The sequence below is a fragment of the Equus caballus genome, chromosome 20, assembly GCF_041296265.1.
Source record: "Equus caballus isolate H_3958 breed thoroughbred chromosome 20, TB-T2T, whole genome shotgun sequence".
NCBI classification, from domain to species: Eukaryota; Metazoa; Chordata; class Mammalia; order Perissodactyla; family Equidae; genus Equus; species Equus caballus.
The window spans coordinates 52,955,760-52,972,627 of NC_091703.1; the positions used below are offsets into that span (position 1 = coordinate 52,955,760).

Below are 16,868 nucleotides of genomic sequence, written 5' to 3' on the forward strand. Positions count from 1 at the left end.
AAGAGAAGACTGGTCTTTGAGAAGTTTGCAGGAGAGATATCAACTAGAGGAGGATTCAGTATCCATGAATTTTGTTTTGTGTTAATTGAGAGGCACCGAACAGAAGGAGCTAGTAGAGAAGGAGAGGTTAACCACACAAGAAAGAGTCATTCACTGATGGGACAAAGTTAAGAAGACGCTGAAAGAGATGGGTTGACTTTAAACAGGAGAAAGGCTGACAGATTCTCAGAGACCAGAGGAAAGGAAATAAACTTAGATCTGTGGGGAAAGGGCTGGCAAATTTAGGAAGTGAATATCTGATCATCTGAATGTCTTCACATGACTGTGGACAGTATTTCCAATTAGCCCTCACTGAAAAGACAGCATGGTTCAGATAGAAGATCTTCAGAAATATTTTGATCTTTCTCCAAAGACGCTTGCTTCACCCATTCTCCTTTCTTCCGTCTTTCATAAAGCATCAAAGACATTGAGAGGAAACCAATAAAGCCACAATGTTGGAGGAACATGAATGACCTGTACTGAGGTATTAAGAAACCTGGGTACCATATTGACCCAAATTAGCATAAATCCTCACCCTGAGTCTGCTAAGCATCCGTATAATAACTTACATCACCACAGCCTCCTCTGCTCCTCCCCAACTTTGGCCCATATGTACTCCAATTTCTGCTGCTTCTGGAGTCTCCTGTCTGCAATGTCCCCACAGTGACCAGCATACTCTCATACACAGAATAAGCCCTCAATTGATCGTGTTAACTAAGAGGCTCTCCGAAGCAGATCAACTTAACCCAAAATGTCCCACCTGCATTACATGCTCATACTGAATCTCTGAATGGGTTAACATATAGATAGAATTCCATTAATCATTCTGTTCTTGTTTTGTCAAGAATTTTTGATATTCTAATAATTTTACTGTTTTTCATAGAGCTTTTCATTAAGCAAAATACATACTCATATTTAAATTTTGACTTTAGTACACATACCCCACACCATGGGAATCAGGCAATGTCTTGGAAGCATATGAATATTTGAAATTTCTTCCTGATGAATGGTAATGTACTAATTTTCTAACCCCCTGTGTTTTAGTATAGTTTTTTATTCCAAACTATATAGGCTAGGAAAACTGGATATATGTATTTGATTTTAATCTAATTCATGAATTAACATATGCCAAAAAGTAATTTAAACACCTGAGAGTTTATATGGTATAGCAGAAAGAACACTGGACTGAGTTGGGAAACCTGAGTTCTCATCCAGGCTCAACAACTGACTACTGATGTGATTAAGTAAACTGTTTAATCTCCAGGCTCCCACGCCCTTATTTGTAAAATGAGGCAATTGGATAGGATAGCTTGTAAAGTTTCTTCCCTTATTAAAATTCTACAACTCTACGAAGCATCAGCTGTCTATTTATTCAGCATGTTGTAATTGACAGGCTAAGCGAAGCATCTCCCAGTTAAACTGACCCCTCCTGAAAAGCCCTGGATACTGGCCACCCACAGTGTCCTTCCAAAGAGTCCTGAACCAAGAATGACCACGCATAGACAATCCAGTATCCTCTGAGGGGGCCTGGCATGAGAGCTCCCCTAAAAAGCATGTTCTCTACAAAAATAGCGACTGATTCAACCAATTGAGTCTCTTCTTGAGGAAATTGAACACAGAACTTTCAGGAAGGAGTGAATAGTGAGATTCTTTTCCTTGGTGAAAGTTATTTTAAAGGCAATTTATCCATTGATTATTTAGTTAGTCATTTGATCGACATCCCCAGGTGACCATAAGACCCCATGAAGTCAAAGACCATCGCTCATCGTTGTATCCTCCTGCACCTCGCACTAAAGGCACTCAATAAACAAGGTATTTTGAGCCACCTAAAGAAAAAGAGGGAAAAGGACAGGGAATATAAAGAACAAAATGCTTTGGTAGCTCAGAAACAGTTATGAGAACAAAGAATCACATTCTTCCTGGGCCAGTAAGCATGGAGTAGGGACCATCAGAACTTCTCATTTATAGTTTCAGTCCCGTACCTTTACTTCATTTATTTATCCATTTAAATGGAGGAATTAGATCATTTTTGCATTAGCATGGGCTCTGCTCTGACATAATACAAAAATGCCACTGGAAATCAAAGGAAAACTCAGCCTTTGAAAAGACTTATCCCTGCTGCAACTGTACAGTTCAACTGACTCAGGATAAACAAAAACAAACCATGAAATACATTAGAAGGTGCTTATGAGTCATTTAGTCTTTGAGAATTTGGCTTTTATAAGTTACAAAGATTTCAAGAACCATCTGACTTTTGGGGAGGATTTGTTTACCCTGATTTCCTGAAATTACTGGGAACAATTAAAGTTTTGAGATACCCTGAATTTTTCCTTCCATTTGGTAGGGGCCTAATGGCCCATCTGCAGACCTGGACTCCTGTGTGCACATATGGTCCATAATTTATGAAATGTGCTTATTTACATGTTTTAATTCTTACTTGCCGATGTTTTGAAATGCACTCTTCTTATATCTTTCTTTGACATGCAGACAAATATGTTAGCTATAGAGGTGACACAATAGAGAGTGGTTAGGCATAAAAGCTTCAGGGCTGGCACCGGCCTCTTTGCAGACAATACGACGGGAGGAACCGTAGAACTGTTATTGGAGGACAGACTGCCATTCCAGGCTCTTCTATTGGGTTAATACTCACCTGAAATAGTTGGGGGCACACCTTCCTTCACCTGGAGAATCACTCGAACTTGGCCTTCACCTGAAACTGAACACAGAAAGCCCCAACTTGAATGTGACGCCAAAATCATCTTCGTACAAAAAATATTCATACGTGAGAAAGGTGGCTTTATGCTCAATTCTCCCCAACCTAACTAAATCTTCAAAACAAAGAAAAGAAGTCCTTGTTGGTTAGTCTAACAGTTGATTTTCAACACTTGATTTTGACTGCTTTTATTTGATTAAATTTAATTGCAGTAAGGTCTCTGAGAGAATTGGCACATAAATAATTAGGGGAAAAAATCCTTTAGCCGTATGTTCTCTGGAGGCCAATGCTGGTCAGCAGGGCACACCGCAGATCCTATTGCCTCTCCATCATTTTGAAGGCTCAGTTTTTAGAATTCATGTGCTTCTCACCAATAGAGTTCAGATCACCCATGAAATGTATTTGCTTTACCTTTATCCCAAGAAATTGTCCTTTTAATGAAAGCTCTTTTTCCACCCTTCTTTCTCCTCCCATCTTCCAAACCAACTGAGCACATTTAAAAGGGCTGGGGTTCATTAATTTTAAGTGTTCAATAAATTAGTGGAAATAATCAAAAGGCCTGATTCTTTCTGATAATGACAATTTGATGTCAGTATAAACCAGTAGATTAAGCTGGGAACATATGCTCCTTTGCCAAGAGAGGCTGCTATAATTAAATAGTGAATGCAGCTACAAGGTGCGCTCACGCCTGATTAATTAGTAATCAGGTGCACGAACTCTACTTCTCAGTAACACCTTGTCTCTTATTGGTTAATTACCTTTCTGCCTTATCAAATGCCAAGCGATCCAGCATCCCCATCACTGGAGGGTCCAGTGCTGCTGAAGGCTGCAGCCTTGGGGCCTTGGTCAAAACCATGCTCTCCGTTTGCCTTTCCCTGGAACCCTGAGGCCTTTCCTCTATCACAGGATGGAATAGACCAAGGGTCACTCTTTCTAACTACAAAGCACACGCTTCAGGACGTTACAAAGAAAACAATCCCAAAAGGGATCCATGACGAGAGCTCTTCTCTTCTTCTATTCTTAGTTTCAACATTATTCTCATTTAAAAAATTTTCCCATTATAAAATGCATGAGTCTATGGCTTTATCCTTACACTGTACACAATTGGAGACCAGGTACAATGGCCAACATGTTCTTTGTATTCTGTGTATCCTACTTTGTCATCACTTTTAAGACTTGGCTTATACTGTTTTTTCATCTAATTATATATTTTGCCCACTTTCTAACTTAATAATAATAATAATAAAGCCACCAGCCCAGCATCTCATCTCTTTTTTCCTATAATGTCTAACTCATCCACTTCTGGTCACACTGATCTATGCATTTTCTAAAGTTGAAAAGCACTTCTAACACCAAACTGTGGTATTCATCCCAAGCTCGCTCTCAATTTAGCAAATATTTATTGAGCATCAACTGTGGTGAATTTAGGAATGCAACAATCACTAGCTCTGTCTCTAAATTTTTGAGGAACGGGCTTTTCTCATGTATCTTAAGACAAAGACATTGTTGGACATGTAGATGCTTAATCTTCCAGACCAATCTAGAAATCCTAAGTCTATAGTGCCCTCTGATATGGACACAGTACTTAACTGACAATTTGAAAAAAATCAAACAAATGGAGGCAGGAAATAACCCTCTTAAAGGAACCAAAACACAAAATGGTAAAAAAAAGTTTTGCTCAATCAAAAAGAAGAGCAAAAGAGAATATGAAGATGATGACATCTGAAAACATACAAAAGGCTATAACAATAGAACACTCTTCTACAAGAGAAAGGGACTGAATATTGTCATAGAGTCAGACTCTAAGAAAGGGAAATTGGAAAAAAATTCCGGGAACCATTTGGAAAGGGAAATCAGTTCATTGAAAAACGTTATAAAAGTCATCCTTGTCAATAGTTTCCAAGAAGTTATAGATTTCAGGACCCCTGTGTCCTCTTCCTCAAGACACAGCACTGAGGGAAGGGACATAAAAAGGGAAAGTTACTAGTAAAAAGTCTTTTTCAAAGCCACTATAGTCATTTTATAATGATTTATTCAACCCCAAAAAAGTACAATTTATACTTATAAGAGGAATGGTTGGGGGAAGAAAGAATGGAAATATTATTTTTTTCCCTCTAGATAGATGAGGAAATTTGAAATGGAGGGAAAATAATCAATGTATTCAAAATCCCCTGGGTGAAAGGACATCGTAAATAACACGCATTGTAGTTATCATCGTGGTGATTCACCCTAACACTGAAAAGGCTGACCCTCCACACATCTGACTCCCATGACAGGCCGTTCTACTGTCCTTTCATTCACTAAACCACGTGCCCAGGCTCTGTTCTTGGTAAACCAAGGCTTCCTGGCTCAGGGTGCTATCATGTCTGTACCTCTGCACTGATGGCTTCTGCACTGATGGCTTCTGCACTGAGTGGACACTGATTTTGTTTGGCCTCTACATGAGGACAAATGGTTCCCAGCTTCTGAGGGAACTCTTCCCCAAAACAGGCATTGAAACTAAAATTTACATAGAAAAGCTATTGCTCACTTTAGTAAAGCAAGAGTGTGACTAGCACTCAACCTGAGAAGTAGTTTCAGTATCCGAGGAAATGGAGAAAAGTTACCAAAAGTAGGAAAGATTGGGAAAGTCTGATTCCTATACCACCACTTATCTGTGCAGCTCTGCGGGCTGGTTCTGAGCCTGTGAGCATGGTGCAGAAGGCTGTTTCTTCCCAAATACCATTTCTACATCATGAGAGTGATGGGGAAGAATGTCGGGGCTAGAGTCCCACCACCTGGATTTGAACCCTGGGTCTTCTAGTTCCTAGATGTGGGCAACTGACAAGTTATTCATCACTTCTGAACCTCACTCACTTCATCTGAAAATGGGAATAATCTACTATCTACTTCCTAGGGTTAGTGGGAAGAAAAGATGAGATAATCCATGTAATATGCTTAGGACAGTTCCTGGCACATAACACTAAGTGTAGCTATTATCAATACTGTTGTTATGGTATGCTCATTATTCTAGAAGTCAGTTAAGAAAAACCAAGAAATATGCTTTTATTCTTTTTACAGCTGCACCTAATCATGACGAGCCACAGTATTCAGAGCTGTAAGCAACTTAACCAGATCTGTTAAAATTTGCTAAATGCGTTGATGCTATAAAAGACAGTGTAAATTTTAAGTGTCATTTCCAATTTGGACAGAAACAAAGAAAGATGAAAATCATTTAAAAATAAAGGTATTGACTCAGGAAGAGTTTAAAAACCTTGTACAAGCTGTGATATTGTACATATGCTTTCTCAGTGCTTACGATTGCTGATTTTGTATTTGTAATATGAGAATGATGAATCTACTTTGTTTATAAATGAAGACTCACTACGTTTGATCCTTCCCAGATTGTAAGAATTTCTAGATTGGTCCTCAAAAAGAAAAGAAGTCTTTGGGTCAATCATTGCCAAGTTATTCTGACCAGTGCTATATGAGCTGAGCTTGCTATAAACACAGACATCTAAGAGGAAGAGAGAAATGTGCTGAGAAAATGGCTCCTGGTAAGAGGAATGAGAGTTACTTAGTTAGACATGATGCTTGTGCTTGCCAGAGTTAGGTGTTGTGCCTGGCACTAGAGAAGAGAAAAATTAAGTAATCCTCTCCCTGAGGAGGTCCAATTCTTTCTTGGAATTTTGGAGGGAGAAATATGAACCTATGCAGAAAGAAAAGACACTCGGCATGTTAGCAGGCTGTACACGCCTTTCCTATTTCATTCTTCGTCCATATTGCCATTCTCACTTTGCCATTGAGGTCTGTGCACATATTAGGACCTCTCATTCAGTCCACATTTATTTAGTGGGAGTCAGCCATTGACAACACATGGAGAGAACGTGAAACAGCAATTGCAATCTGCGTCAGCAAATTTCATCCAGTCTCACCCCCAGTCTCACCCCGACTCACGCACTCTCTGTCTGTCTGACCGCCCTGGACCCCTCTGCAGCCGTCTTCATGAGCCAGCTGTTGGATTGGGTCCTCTCTCCACATTTTCAGCTTAGCTTGCCCTGTCCTCTGCCCTCACCTCTTCTTCGGGATCTGCCTACCGCACCCGCACACTCCTGCTCCACTTCTCCCTACCTGTTTGGTCAACTTAACCTCACTCCCCAGAAGTTGACCTCTTTCACTAAGCCACAGAGAAGGCTTTCTTGCCTATTGGTCCTTGGGCACCTAAAGCTTGATTTGCAGGACCACACTGCTGTCTGATTGCAGCCTCACAGAGACAGCCACAGAGTCACCTTGGTCCCTGTAACACAGTATCTGCTCAAGGCCTTCACAGAAACCTATGAAAATCCCGTGACCACCTTTGGAGCCTTCTCTTATCCCCAATAGGCTTCCTTCCTGGAAGGGTGTGATTTTTTTAAAAATAGAAGAACTTGATCAAGATGCTGGCTGATAGATACATCTGCATTAACCACAGACCTGAGCGTTAGCTCAGTTAAACCTTCTTAATTAACTCAGAGAACAATAACAATTGTTATTCGGACTCAGAGCGATGTTTGCCACACTTTCATGGGGCACTCGTGATTTCCTGGGCCCTGAATAGATCTACAGGACCAGAACCTCCGGGGAGGGGCCTGGTAACAAGCATTCCAGCTGTTTGCCTGTGGGGCATGTTTAGAAACCACTTATTTAAGGAATTTTACAACTTCTCTCATATCATACTCTCAAAAATGTGGTTTGTTCTCAGGAGCAGTTGTTCTTAGCAAGTAAGGAGAGAGATTCAGATAAAAAAGAGACCTTTGTGTTCACACTCCATGCGTTTCATCAACTATACCAAAACCTTGCAGACCACATTATATTCCCAAAATATAAAATGTGAGTGACCATCTTAGTGGCATAAAAAGTTTTATTTTAAGAGCCATGAATGTTAATGTATTTTAGAAAAAGCAACTAAATCATTAAACCCATGATTTTATGGGTATTACTGCTTAGGAAGAGGTTAGGTTTTAAAAATAAGACAGTGTGGGAATGTATTAAGAAAAACCTTAAGTAAATACTAATACAAGAAGCATAAGGATGTGACAAATTGTGAAGGTGGTATTCAAATATCTAAAGTTTGGAAAGCACAGAGTTAATCAACGAGTGCAGGTTTTTCCTATGCATAGAAAGAAGAATTGGTTTACAAGGGTAGGGATACAAACTTGGATTGAAAAATACCACTAGTATACTAGAAAAAGCACTCAACCTAGTCAGAGAAGCCGGGTTTGAATACTGGTTATGCCGCCTACGCCCTGCATGAATTAAGGCTGGCCACCAGCATCACTAAGAATTAGTTCCTTAACCTGAGTCATGTCTAGAAAAAGTATTTGATTCTAACATCTAAATTTTCCTTCCTTCCCTCTTATTTTCATTTCTTCTTCCTTCTTTCTTTTTCTCCCTTTCCCTCTACATTTTCCTTTTGGAGAAGTTTCTCGCAATCCAGAGGCAAAATCCCTTTGACATCCCCAGCTCCTATCTCATTCTCTATATTTTAACCACAAAGTTTAATACATTTCCCTAATGTCTATCCTCTATATTACTGGTAAAAATCCTTGGGGATCTTTGGGGAATGAGTTTTCTACAAGAATGTAAATTAATTGATTAACTAGAATGCTATAGATTGCCTTAGAGGGCCTCAGCATGGGAATGGTTGCAGGGTTCCAAAGGATTATGATTCTGCTCTGAGTATAGAATCCTCCCAAAGAGCCCTGGGGAGCCAGATGAGGCCTCTCTCCTGCTTAGATCTAAGCAGGATGCCTTCTCAAGGAGTCGCGTGGTGTCTTCTGGACGAGCTGAAAACCAGAAGGGTCTCAGCAGCAGCGTGCTCCATCCCAGTGTCCTCGGCACTTTGAGGAAAGAGAAACCTGGGCGATAGCCATGATCTCCTAGCCACGCACTCAGGAAAACGTTCCTTATTTTCAGGCTCTCCCAAGTTAACAGCATCTTTTTGAGCTGTCTGCATGATGTGACTCGAGTTCTTCAGGGCGACTGGTGCAGACAATAAAATCCATCTGTCTTTCTATCTACAGCCCTCTTGCCCTCCCGGACAACAGCCCCGGCTTCTTGCCAAACAGGCTGCCTTTATCTTGGTGAGGGGGACATTTGGAGACAAGCATTGGCCAGCCTGGCTAGACGTCTTTTCTCAGTGGGATCAGAAGAAGGTGATGCGCAGGAGCCCCTGAGCCTAGCAGGCGGACTTTCTCAGCTGCCGCCTCGCACAATATCCCGGCTCGGCTGCCTCTCCACTGCGCGAGCGGGGGCTGTGTGAACTCGGGAGGGCAACTGTGAATGGCTCAGCATCTGATATGAATTTATCACCGGCTGCTGGTTGGATGGGGCATAAAGCAAGAGGAAGGGGCTGTGAGTGTTTAATGTGCCCTGCCACAACGCAACGGTTTGCCCTAAAGAGCCTTTTACCAATATAAAAGGACAGGGTCAAAAGTAAGTTGACCCCTGACAGAATGTACAATTATTAGAAGAGGGCTGTGCACGAGCAGCTGCTGGAACCCCACTGGTCCCGCATCGGGCTTCCAAGAGTCAGAATATGAATAATCAACTCAAGATTTTTTTCTCCACCCCTCTCAACCCCCACCACCTCCCCCCAACCTTGTCCTCCTGTTTGGGGCAAGTCCTATTATCTTTCTACAGGAAGGAGCATAACCCTCCCCAGCAGCTGCAATAATTGTGTTCCTATTGTGATGAAGACCTCCTCCCGGCCACCCCCCTACAAGTGGCCATTGTGAGTGGGGAGTCAGTGATTATACGCTCCGCCTGATGCTTTGGGGGACCCAGCTGCCTAAGTGCTGACACACGAGCATGGGTAAAGCCAGGGAGGGGGCTGGTGGAGGTGGAGGAAAGAGGTGGGGGGATCTCGTGTCTGTGAGATGGGACTCTGACATACCAGACCTTTTGCATAAGTCAAGCCCAGAACAAATGAGGCTTTATCAGGCCCCAGTGATGAGGGGTCTCATCTCCCTTTGAAGTGGAGCTGAGCATGGGGCCTAGCAGCTTTTCCTCCTTTGGACCAAGCAAACATCCTTCTTTTGATATGCTACATGCTCATTATCTCTGCCCCATTTAATGATTTTTGATTGAAGGGTGGCGGCTGGGATGCTGAGAAGATCGTTAGAAAGGCTCCATCCAGCCAAGCCCGCAAGAAAGGCTTTCCTTGTGCTTGGGCCTAAATTTGGAATTTCTTAACAGTGTGCGCTTGTTCTTAGAGGCAGATAAGGGCTGAGCGTGAAATTCTTAATTAAGCAATAAATAGAGAGTGGGGTGTCAGCAGATGTAGCCAGTAGCCATGGCAACGGAAATCACATGGGCAAGAGAGCTGAGACTAGATGTAGGCCTCAGGCCTGGGCCTGACTGACAGCTGAAGAATCCTACAAAGCTTGTAAACCAGATTAATTAGCTGACTAATTATTTCATAGCGTTAATGTAACTAAAAAATAAAAATAGTTCACCATGAACTGAAACATCCCTGGAAAGAACAGCAGGGAAAGAGGCAGCGGGAAACGGGCTGAGTGAGACAGAGGCATGGACTGCCAGTGAATCCAATCGCGGAGACGGAAACGCGGGCTTGGGGATTCGCCTCCAACTTTGAGAATGTGAAAGAACACTGTTCTACAGTCACACCCATTCCCAAGCATGACGTATAAGTTATAGTTTGGAATTGCCGCTCGTGATAGTTTATCGCATCTAATATTGCCCCTCCTGCTCCCAACACAAGTATAGCACACACGTACTTTCCTTGTAAGTGGCTCCTTGGGCAGAATTCTCATGGGCTTTAGAAAGAAAACCTGAGCCAATCTCCTTAAAAGATATTTTTAAATGAGTGAGGTGATCTTATTCTATGGATAACAATTGCTTAAGTGGTATGGAATTTCAATCGTGGGAACAACATATCACGTATGTCATATTATCATGGATCTCAGTTATCGTACAAAATCTAGTCAAGGAAAATAGAATGAGACCCTTTCAGAAAGGTTATGACGTGTATACCGAGTTCGAGGCATGTGAGATTGTTGATCTTGCTGAAAAAAGAATAATTTCAGAGAAATAATCTATTGAGAAAATTTGTAGTAAGATAACACGGCATGCTAACCACACTTGAAGATGTTTGGGTGTTTTGTCCCACAATTCCAAGAGATAAGTAAGCATTCTTAGCCTCCTTGTATAGATGAAGCCACTGAGGCATGGAGCATTTATAATTCCATGCCCCGGGTGAAAGAGTCAGGCAGCCACTGATTAAAACCCTGAGCACTGAGCTCTCTCCGTGAGCCTTCCAAAGAATCTGCATTCCACAAAGACGTCTGTTGAACAAAGGCAGGACTTGTGTTGGTGGAGAAGAGAAATACAAGAGTCAAACACATTATATGTGCAGGATTCTTTTCTCTGTCACTGGGGATCGGCCAGAAGTTTTCTCCCACAACCCTGCCCAGCACCCCCAGCCAGCAGGTCAGGGATCAATGATTTCTTAGTGGGCAGCACACTCTAGTGGAGAGAGCCATAGCCAGGAGCTAGAATGCCTGGGTTCTCATCTTTCCATTCTCAGCTGGGTCTAAGATTAGTCAGGTATCTTAAATCACTCATGAAGTAGCCAAATGGAGGAAATGAAGATAATTGCGATTTTCCTTAAACTTCCTCTCCTGGAGGATGTGGTAAGGTTGCAAACAAAAATACAAAAGATGCTCCACTTAGAAGTGGTCAACAAATGGGAGAAACACAGCCAAGTGTCAGTGAAGCAGTGTTCTGAAGAGACGCCAGCCAGGAAAAGGAGCAGGACCCCCGCCCCAACCGGCCGAAAGTCTGACAGGAAACTCAGATTCCGTGGACCTGAAGGGGGTCAAGTAGCTTCTCTGCAATAAAATGAAACGTCTGTCTACAGTACACAACTCTCCCCACGTGTTTTCATCCCAGGAATATGTCCACATAGACCATGAGGTCACAACTAATGTTCTCTTCTTAGATGAAATGTATTTTACGTAAATCTCAATCAGAGACCTAGAAAGTCACATGGTCCGAAAAAACAATTAAGTGACAATAACAAACTAATCAACATGTAAAGTGCATGGGAGAGAACTAGAACTCTATTGCTTGGGGCCTTTTTGGGGGTACCAGCTACTGGTACCCCCAACAAGCAATTACCTCACTGCCACCATGGCATTAGCCTTCCTAGAGATTGTGTAAAGTTGACACACAGGATGGCCGAAACCATAGCCAAATCCACACAATCCAGCAGAGCCGTGTGGACCACCACGGAGGGCAGTGCGAGCCTGGGTTCCTCCTGAATCCTCACATCCTCTCTGTGCCAGCCTGGAAATGGGAACAGAAGTGGCTCTAGCCATCTATCTGCCCCATTCCCTCAGAGCCTAGAGGAGGCACGGTGACCTTGAAAGCCACTCCTTGGGAATCCTCTGAAGGGACAAGCATCTCTAAGTTGATTAAACATTCAACCAACCCTCTATGACTTCCTGTTCCCTTTCCAACTCCTATTGCTTGAAGGTGAAGATACTAGGGTATTCTGGTACAAAGAATTTTCTTTAATTAATAAAGGCTATCTACCTAAAAAATGATTTATACTGAAATATTCATCTACATCATATATATGCACATATATACATACGGATGTACATCTACAGATAAATATATATACTTACACAGATGTGGCTTTATACCATATATGTGTATATACAGTAAAATAATATAACTTGCTATTAATTCAATAAATAATGCTATCACAGGGGAAAAAGATCTGTAGCCATATGACTTGATTTTTTTTTTTCTTTTATGCCACAAATGTTCCTTTATTACATCTGGCTTATGTGACTCTTCAAATTAGTTTGCAGTTCAGGAACAGAATCTGACCAATGGACAAGACAGGCTCTTCAGAAGCATGCTAAGTAACAGAACAAGAGCAACTGGAAATTAAAATTTTGTTCCAGAATATACATCAAGTGAACAGTCAGAGTTAAAGTTAATGGCACCCATTTGCTCCTGTGCAATGTCTGCAGTACTAAAACAGTCTCAGGATCTCTGTCCATCCCGAGATTTTATAGTTTTAGCTTACAATCATGGTTGGATCAAATGAGAAATAAAATTTGAATGGTACAATTCATCGCAAATAAAATATACAACCATCCATTTGGCAAACACTTAAACAATACCAGGGAATCACCATACGCTCCTCTCTAGTGCTATTAAAATTTACTATTCCCAGGCTTCAGCACAGATCAGACCCAGGTGACATATGGCTAAGGCACAAGTGAGAGGGACAGGGATGCAGGACAATTGCCCAGCTCTCTAAATCCTCAGGGTCCAGTCTGGCTTCTGGCAGGGGCTGGGACCTGCTGTGCTGATGAGATCCCCTGAATTTGACCATTAATAACAAAATTGTCAATCTAGAGACCGATTTGGCCAGATTCTCCTCACAGAGCACACTGAGCTGAGGTTGGTAGAAGTGGATACCTTGGGCTCAGATGACCAATGCTGACATGGTATGGGAAAGGAATACGAGACGAGCGCCAGGAAGTCAAAAAAAAACATATAGTCCTGACCCACACATTGGGCTCCTGTGAGACAGGCACAATAAGAAGGTAAGGAAATCCTTTTGCCCTCTGTTACTCTGCAATCACAGTACAGTTCCTAGACTTAGGAAACGAGGCTCCTGGATCCTTCATCTTGATGCCGCATTCTGACACAAGTCAGAGACGGCCCATCCCCGGTCCTCAGACAAGCCCTCCATGCCTCCATCTCACCTTCCTGACCTCAGATTCCCTTCCAAGCCTTTCCTTCTCACCTTCCACATTCCCTTCATTCTTCATCATGCCTCTGTCTGTAGCTGTCACCTTGTCCCCTCTGCTGTTCCTTGTAACTGTGGCCATATCCAGCCATCCTGTCTTGACCTGTGATCTTTCTACAAATACAGCACTGCCTTAAACTGAATTTAAAATATTAATAACAATGCTTATTAAGCACTTTCTGTGAGTTAGGCACTCTGCTGAAAAGTTACACATGTTATCCTTTATTTAATTTCCTACCCTTTGAAGTAAGTCCTATTATGATCCCATTTTACAGATGAGGAGTCTTAGAGAGAGAGAGTGCCTGCTGAATGTCCCAGACAGTAAGTGTTGGTTGGAGCTGAGGTTTAAAGCCAGGCAATCTGATTCACTTGACCATAGCACACAGCTGCCCCTTCAATTCCTCATCATTTCATAGCATTGAAATCTTAAATTCAAGAGTGGTTTCTGATTATGTGCCCTCAAAATGCTCATCCAACTACACTTACCCAGATAGGTGAGTTGTCTCAACTGGCTATCGAAGAACCAGTCACAGCCTTGGTCCCGACCAGGTGATGGAAGAGAGGGAAGGGACCGCCCCACGTGACTCCCGCACCACATGAGGATGTCAGGGTAAGGCCACACGTCTGCGTGCACCAGCAGGAGGTAATTCCCAGGAGCAAAGTTGTCAAATGTTGCTGAGTACTTGCAGTGAGAGAAAAGCACAATAGTGTTCATTTAGTAAGGAAGATTCTCCCCAAAAAATGAGCCACAAAGAATGCACATGGAATAGTTTAGAAATAGGACAGTTCACACCCAGACTGCTTTTATTGTGGGAAATGGGCTTACTTAAGTCCACTCCATAATAAATTCATAAGCAGAGCTACAAAATCATAGAACATAAAGACTGAACTATGCCATAAGTTTCTTTGTTTTTAACAACCTCGATTAACAGAAAACCAAGACCCAGACAAGTGAATTAACTTGTCCCAGGTCAAACATCTGGAAGAGAGAGAGCCAGGTCGAGAATTCCTTTCCCACTTTCCCAGAACTTAAAGAGGCAGGCAATGACAGGAGTGCCACCCATTTATGACAGTAATAGCTAATACTGTTGGAGCATTTGCTACCTGCTCAGGTACCGTTCATACCAAGTCGTTCAATCCTGGAAAGACCCCCAGTGATTGATACTATTACTGCCTCCATTTTACAGATGAGGAAACTGAGGCAGGCAGAGTTTGATTAACTCGCCCCACATCCTGAAGCAGGAGACTGCTGAGCCAGGATAGAAACCCAGGGCATCCTCCTCCAGAATCACCAGTCTACTGCCTTTACCTTTGAAAACTTCCCAGAATGTTCTCCTGGGAACTTCAAAGGAAGGAAAGAGAGGTGCACATCCTTTCTGAGGGCCATGGTGAGAGGATCAAAATGGATTCTGCTTTGAGTTCCTCAGAACCGTGACATACCTAAAGCAGCTTCCAGCTCCCAAAGACCCACACCTCTAGGGAGAATGTGTATGATGAGAGAGGAAGAAAGAAATGAGTTAAAAGGAAGAAAAGGAGCTTGAGGGAATCCACTAGATTGTTTGGGTTTTTTTTTCAGAAAATGCACCCACTTCCCACATGATCATTCCTATCTTCCCTCCCCTAACCATTTCACTCCTTCACCCCAACCCAAATGGATGTCTAGACTTTCATCTGCAAAATAATCTTTGACCACAAGGTGGCAGTATGCAATGTCAAAATGCCTTGTTAAGACATTTTCTCTGGCTACAAACACTTCTGTGAAGTAATTTGGTTCTTAAGCCATAATATAAGAATACAATTCTATAGAATGCTTCGAAGCTATTTTCCATGGTGTTAATGAAGTTAAATTTTCAGGCAGAACCATTCTGCATTCAGGGTGAGATTTAAACAAATTCTACAATTTTCAAGTTAAAAACATCTCATTTTCAGTTTACATTCATCTAGCCAAAGGCTGCTGCCGTTTTATCAGCACCAGAAGAGGCTCATACCTGCAAACTAGTATTTCACAGAAGGAAAGATAAGAACTCCTGGGAAATGTGACACACCAATGAATGAATGAATGAATGAATGAATGCCTGGGTTACCTGCAGAGATCTGCTGATCCAAGGGGTCTCGAATCTCAGTGAATACATCTCTTGATCCAAGAGCAGAGCCATCCAGCCATAACGGTTAGACAATGTGTCCCGCACGTAATTGACAGTGGTTGTCTTATTTCTGCTGTCCGTCATAGTTAAATCAGAAGAAACATCCGGAGCATTAGCTCTAGGGTGATTTAAAACAAAAAAAATGGGTTTTAAGTTACTTGTCCATTCTGGATCTAATGCATTCCTCTTCCATCCGTTGTAATTCATCTTCTATTCTCCCCATCTGTCTCAGGTCGTCTTTGTCTGTGTGTACTGAGGTTTTCAAAACAGCCCAGTGAGAAAGTGCCACTGGATTGTCTGTGCTTTACACTGGCCTGGTGGATTAGAGATAGTAACGCTCAGATCTGAGGACACTAATAAATGCCATCTTAATGAGCTCATATAGGCCAGGACTATACACCGTTATTTTAAAAAAGGAATGTCCACGCCCAGAAGTTTGCCATAGACCAGGTTTATCAGCAGCAGAAAACGTACTATGTTGGTAAATAGATATTCCTGTGGGAAGCAATGACTGAGACCCAGAACCCAAAGTGCCTCGACTCTCAGAAGTCCATCTCCAACTGCCCACCACAAATGGTTGGGAAGCCTTCCCTGGAGTGAAGAGGGAACCTGGCTCCTCTCCCTGGGCTTGCATAATGCCCAGGGCTCCCCGCTACTACCACACCTAAGTGTTGTTGAGTTTGCTTTTTTGTTTGTTAACATAGATTGCGAGATCCTCAAGTTAGAGATATTTTCTCCTTTTTGGTATCCCGTATCCTGACATATGGCCCTGCCCACAGTGGGCACTCAAATCGTGTGTGTTCTGTGAAGAATGCATGCGTGAGCTCTCCCTAACGCAGTTGGTGCCGATTCTCTAATTTACACGAAGGGTTTCTAGAACATCTGCATTTTACTAAATGAGGAAACTGAGGCACAGTATGGCAAAAGTATTATGTGAATGTCACAGGTAGAACTAGAAATTTTTAAATTTCTACAAATTTTTCTACGTAGCTCATCCCAGAAAGCGATTTTTAACAGTTCACTAGAACATCAATAGATTTAGCCACATGCTAAGATCCTCAAAGAAAGCCAAAGTGGACAGAAAAAATAAAGCAAAAGTAAAAAAAAAAAAAAATCAATACACATTATGACCGCCCTTCCCCCTTTGGTTTAGTTTTCA

General features: G+C 42.2%; 1 protein-coding gene across 4 annotated transcripts in view; it reads right to left on the reverse strand.

The window, feature by feature from the left end:
• Positions 1–16,868, reverse strand: part of PKHD1 (PKHD1 ciliary IPT domain containing fibrocystin/polyductin) — a 414,787-nt gene that overhangs the window by 186,803 nt on the left and 211,116 nt on the right. For all 4 annotated transcript variants that reach the window (XR_002802305.2, XM_014734488.3, XM_070244730.1 and 1 more), the window contains 3 exons: positions 15,650–15,827; positions 14,052–14,247; positions 2,690–2,755 (listed from right to left, as the gene is read on the reverse strand). Coding sequence is in view for 3 of the 4 variants with exons in the window: in XM_014734488.3 (XP_014589974.3) it covers positions 2,690–2,755; positions 14,052–14,247; positions 15,650–15,827 (440 nt within the window). In the remaining variant the exon portion in view is untranslated. The remainder of the gene's footprint in view (positions 1–2,689; positions 2,756–14,051; positions 14,248–15,649; positions 15,828–16,868) is intronic.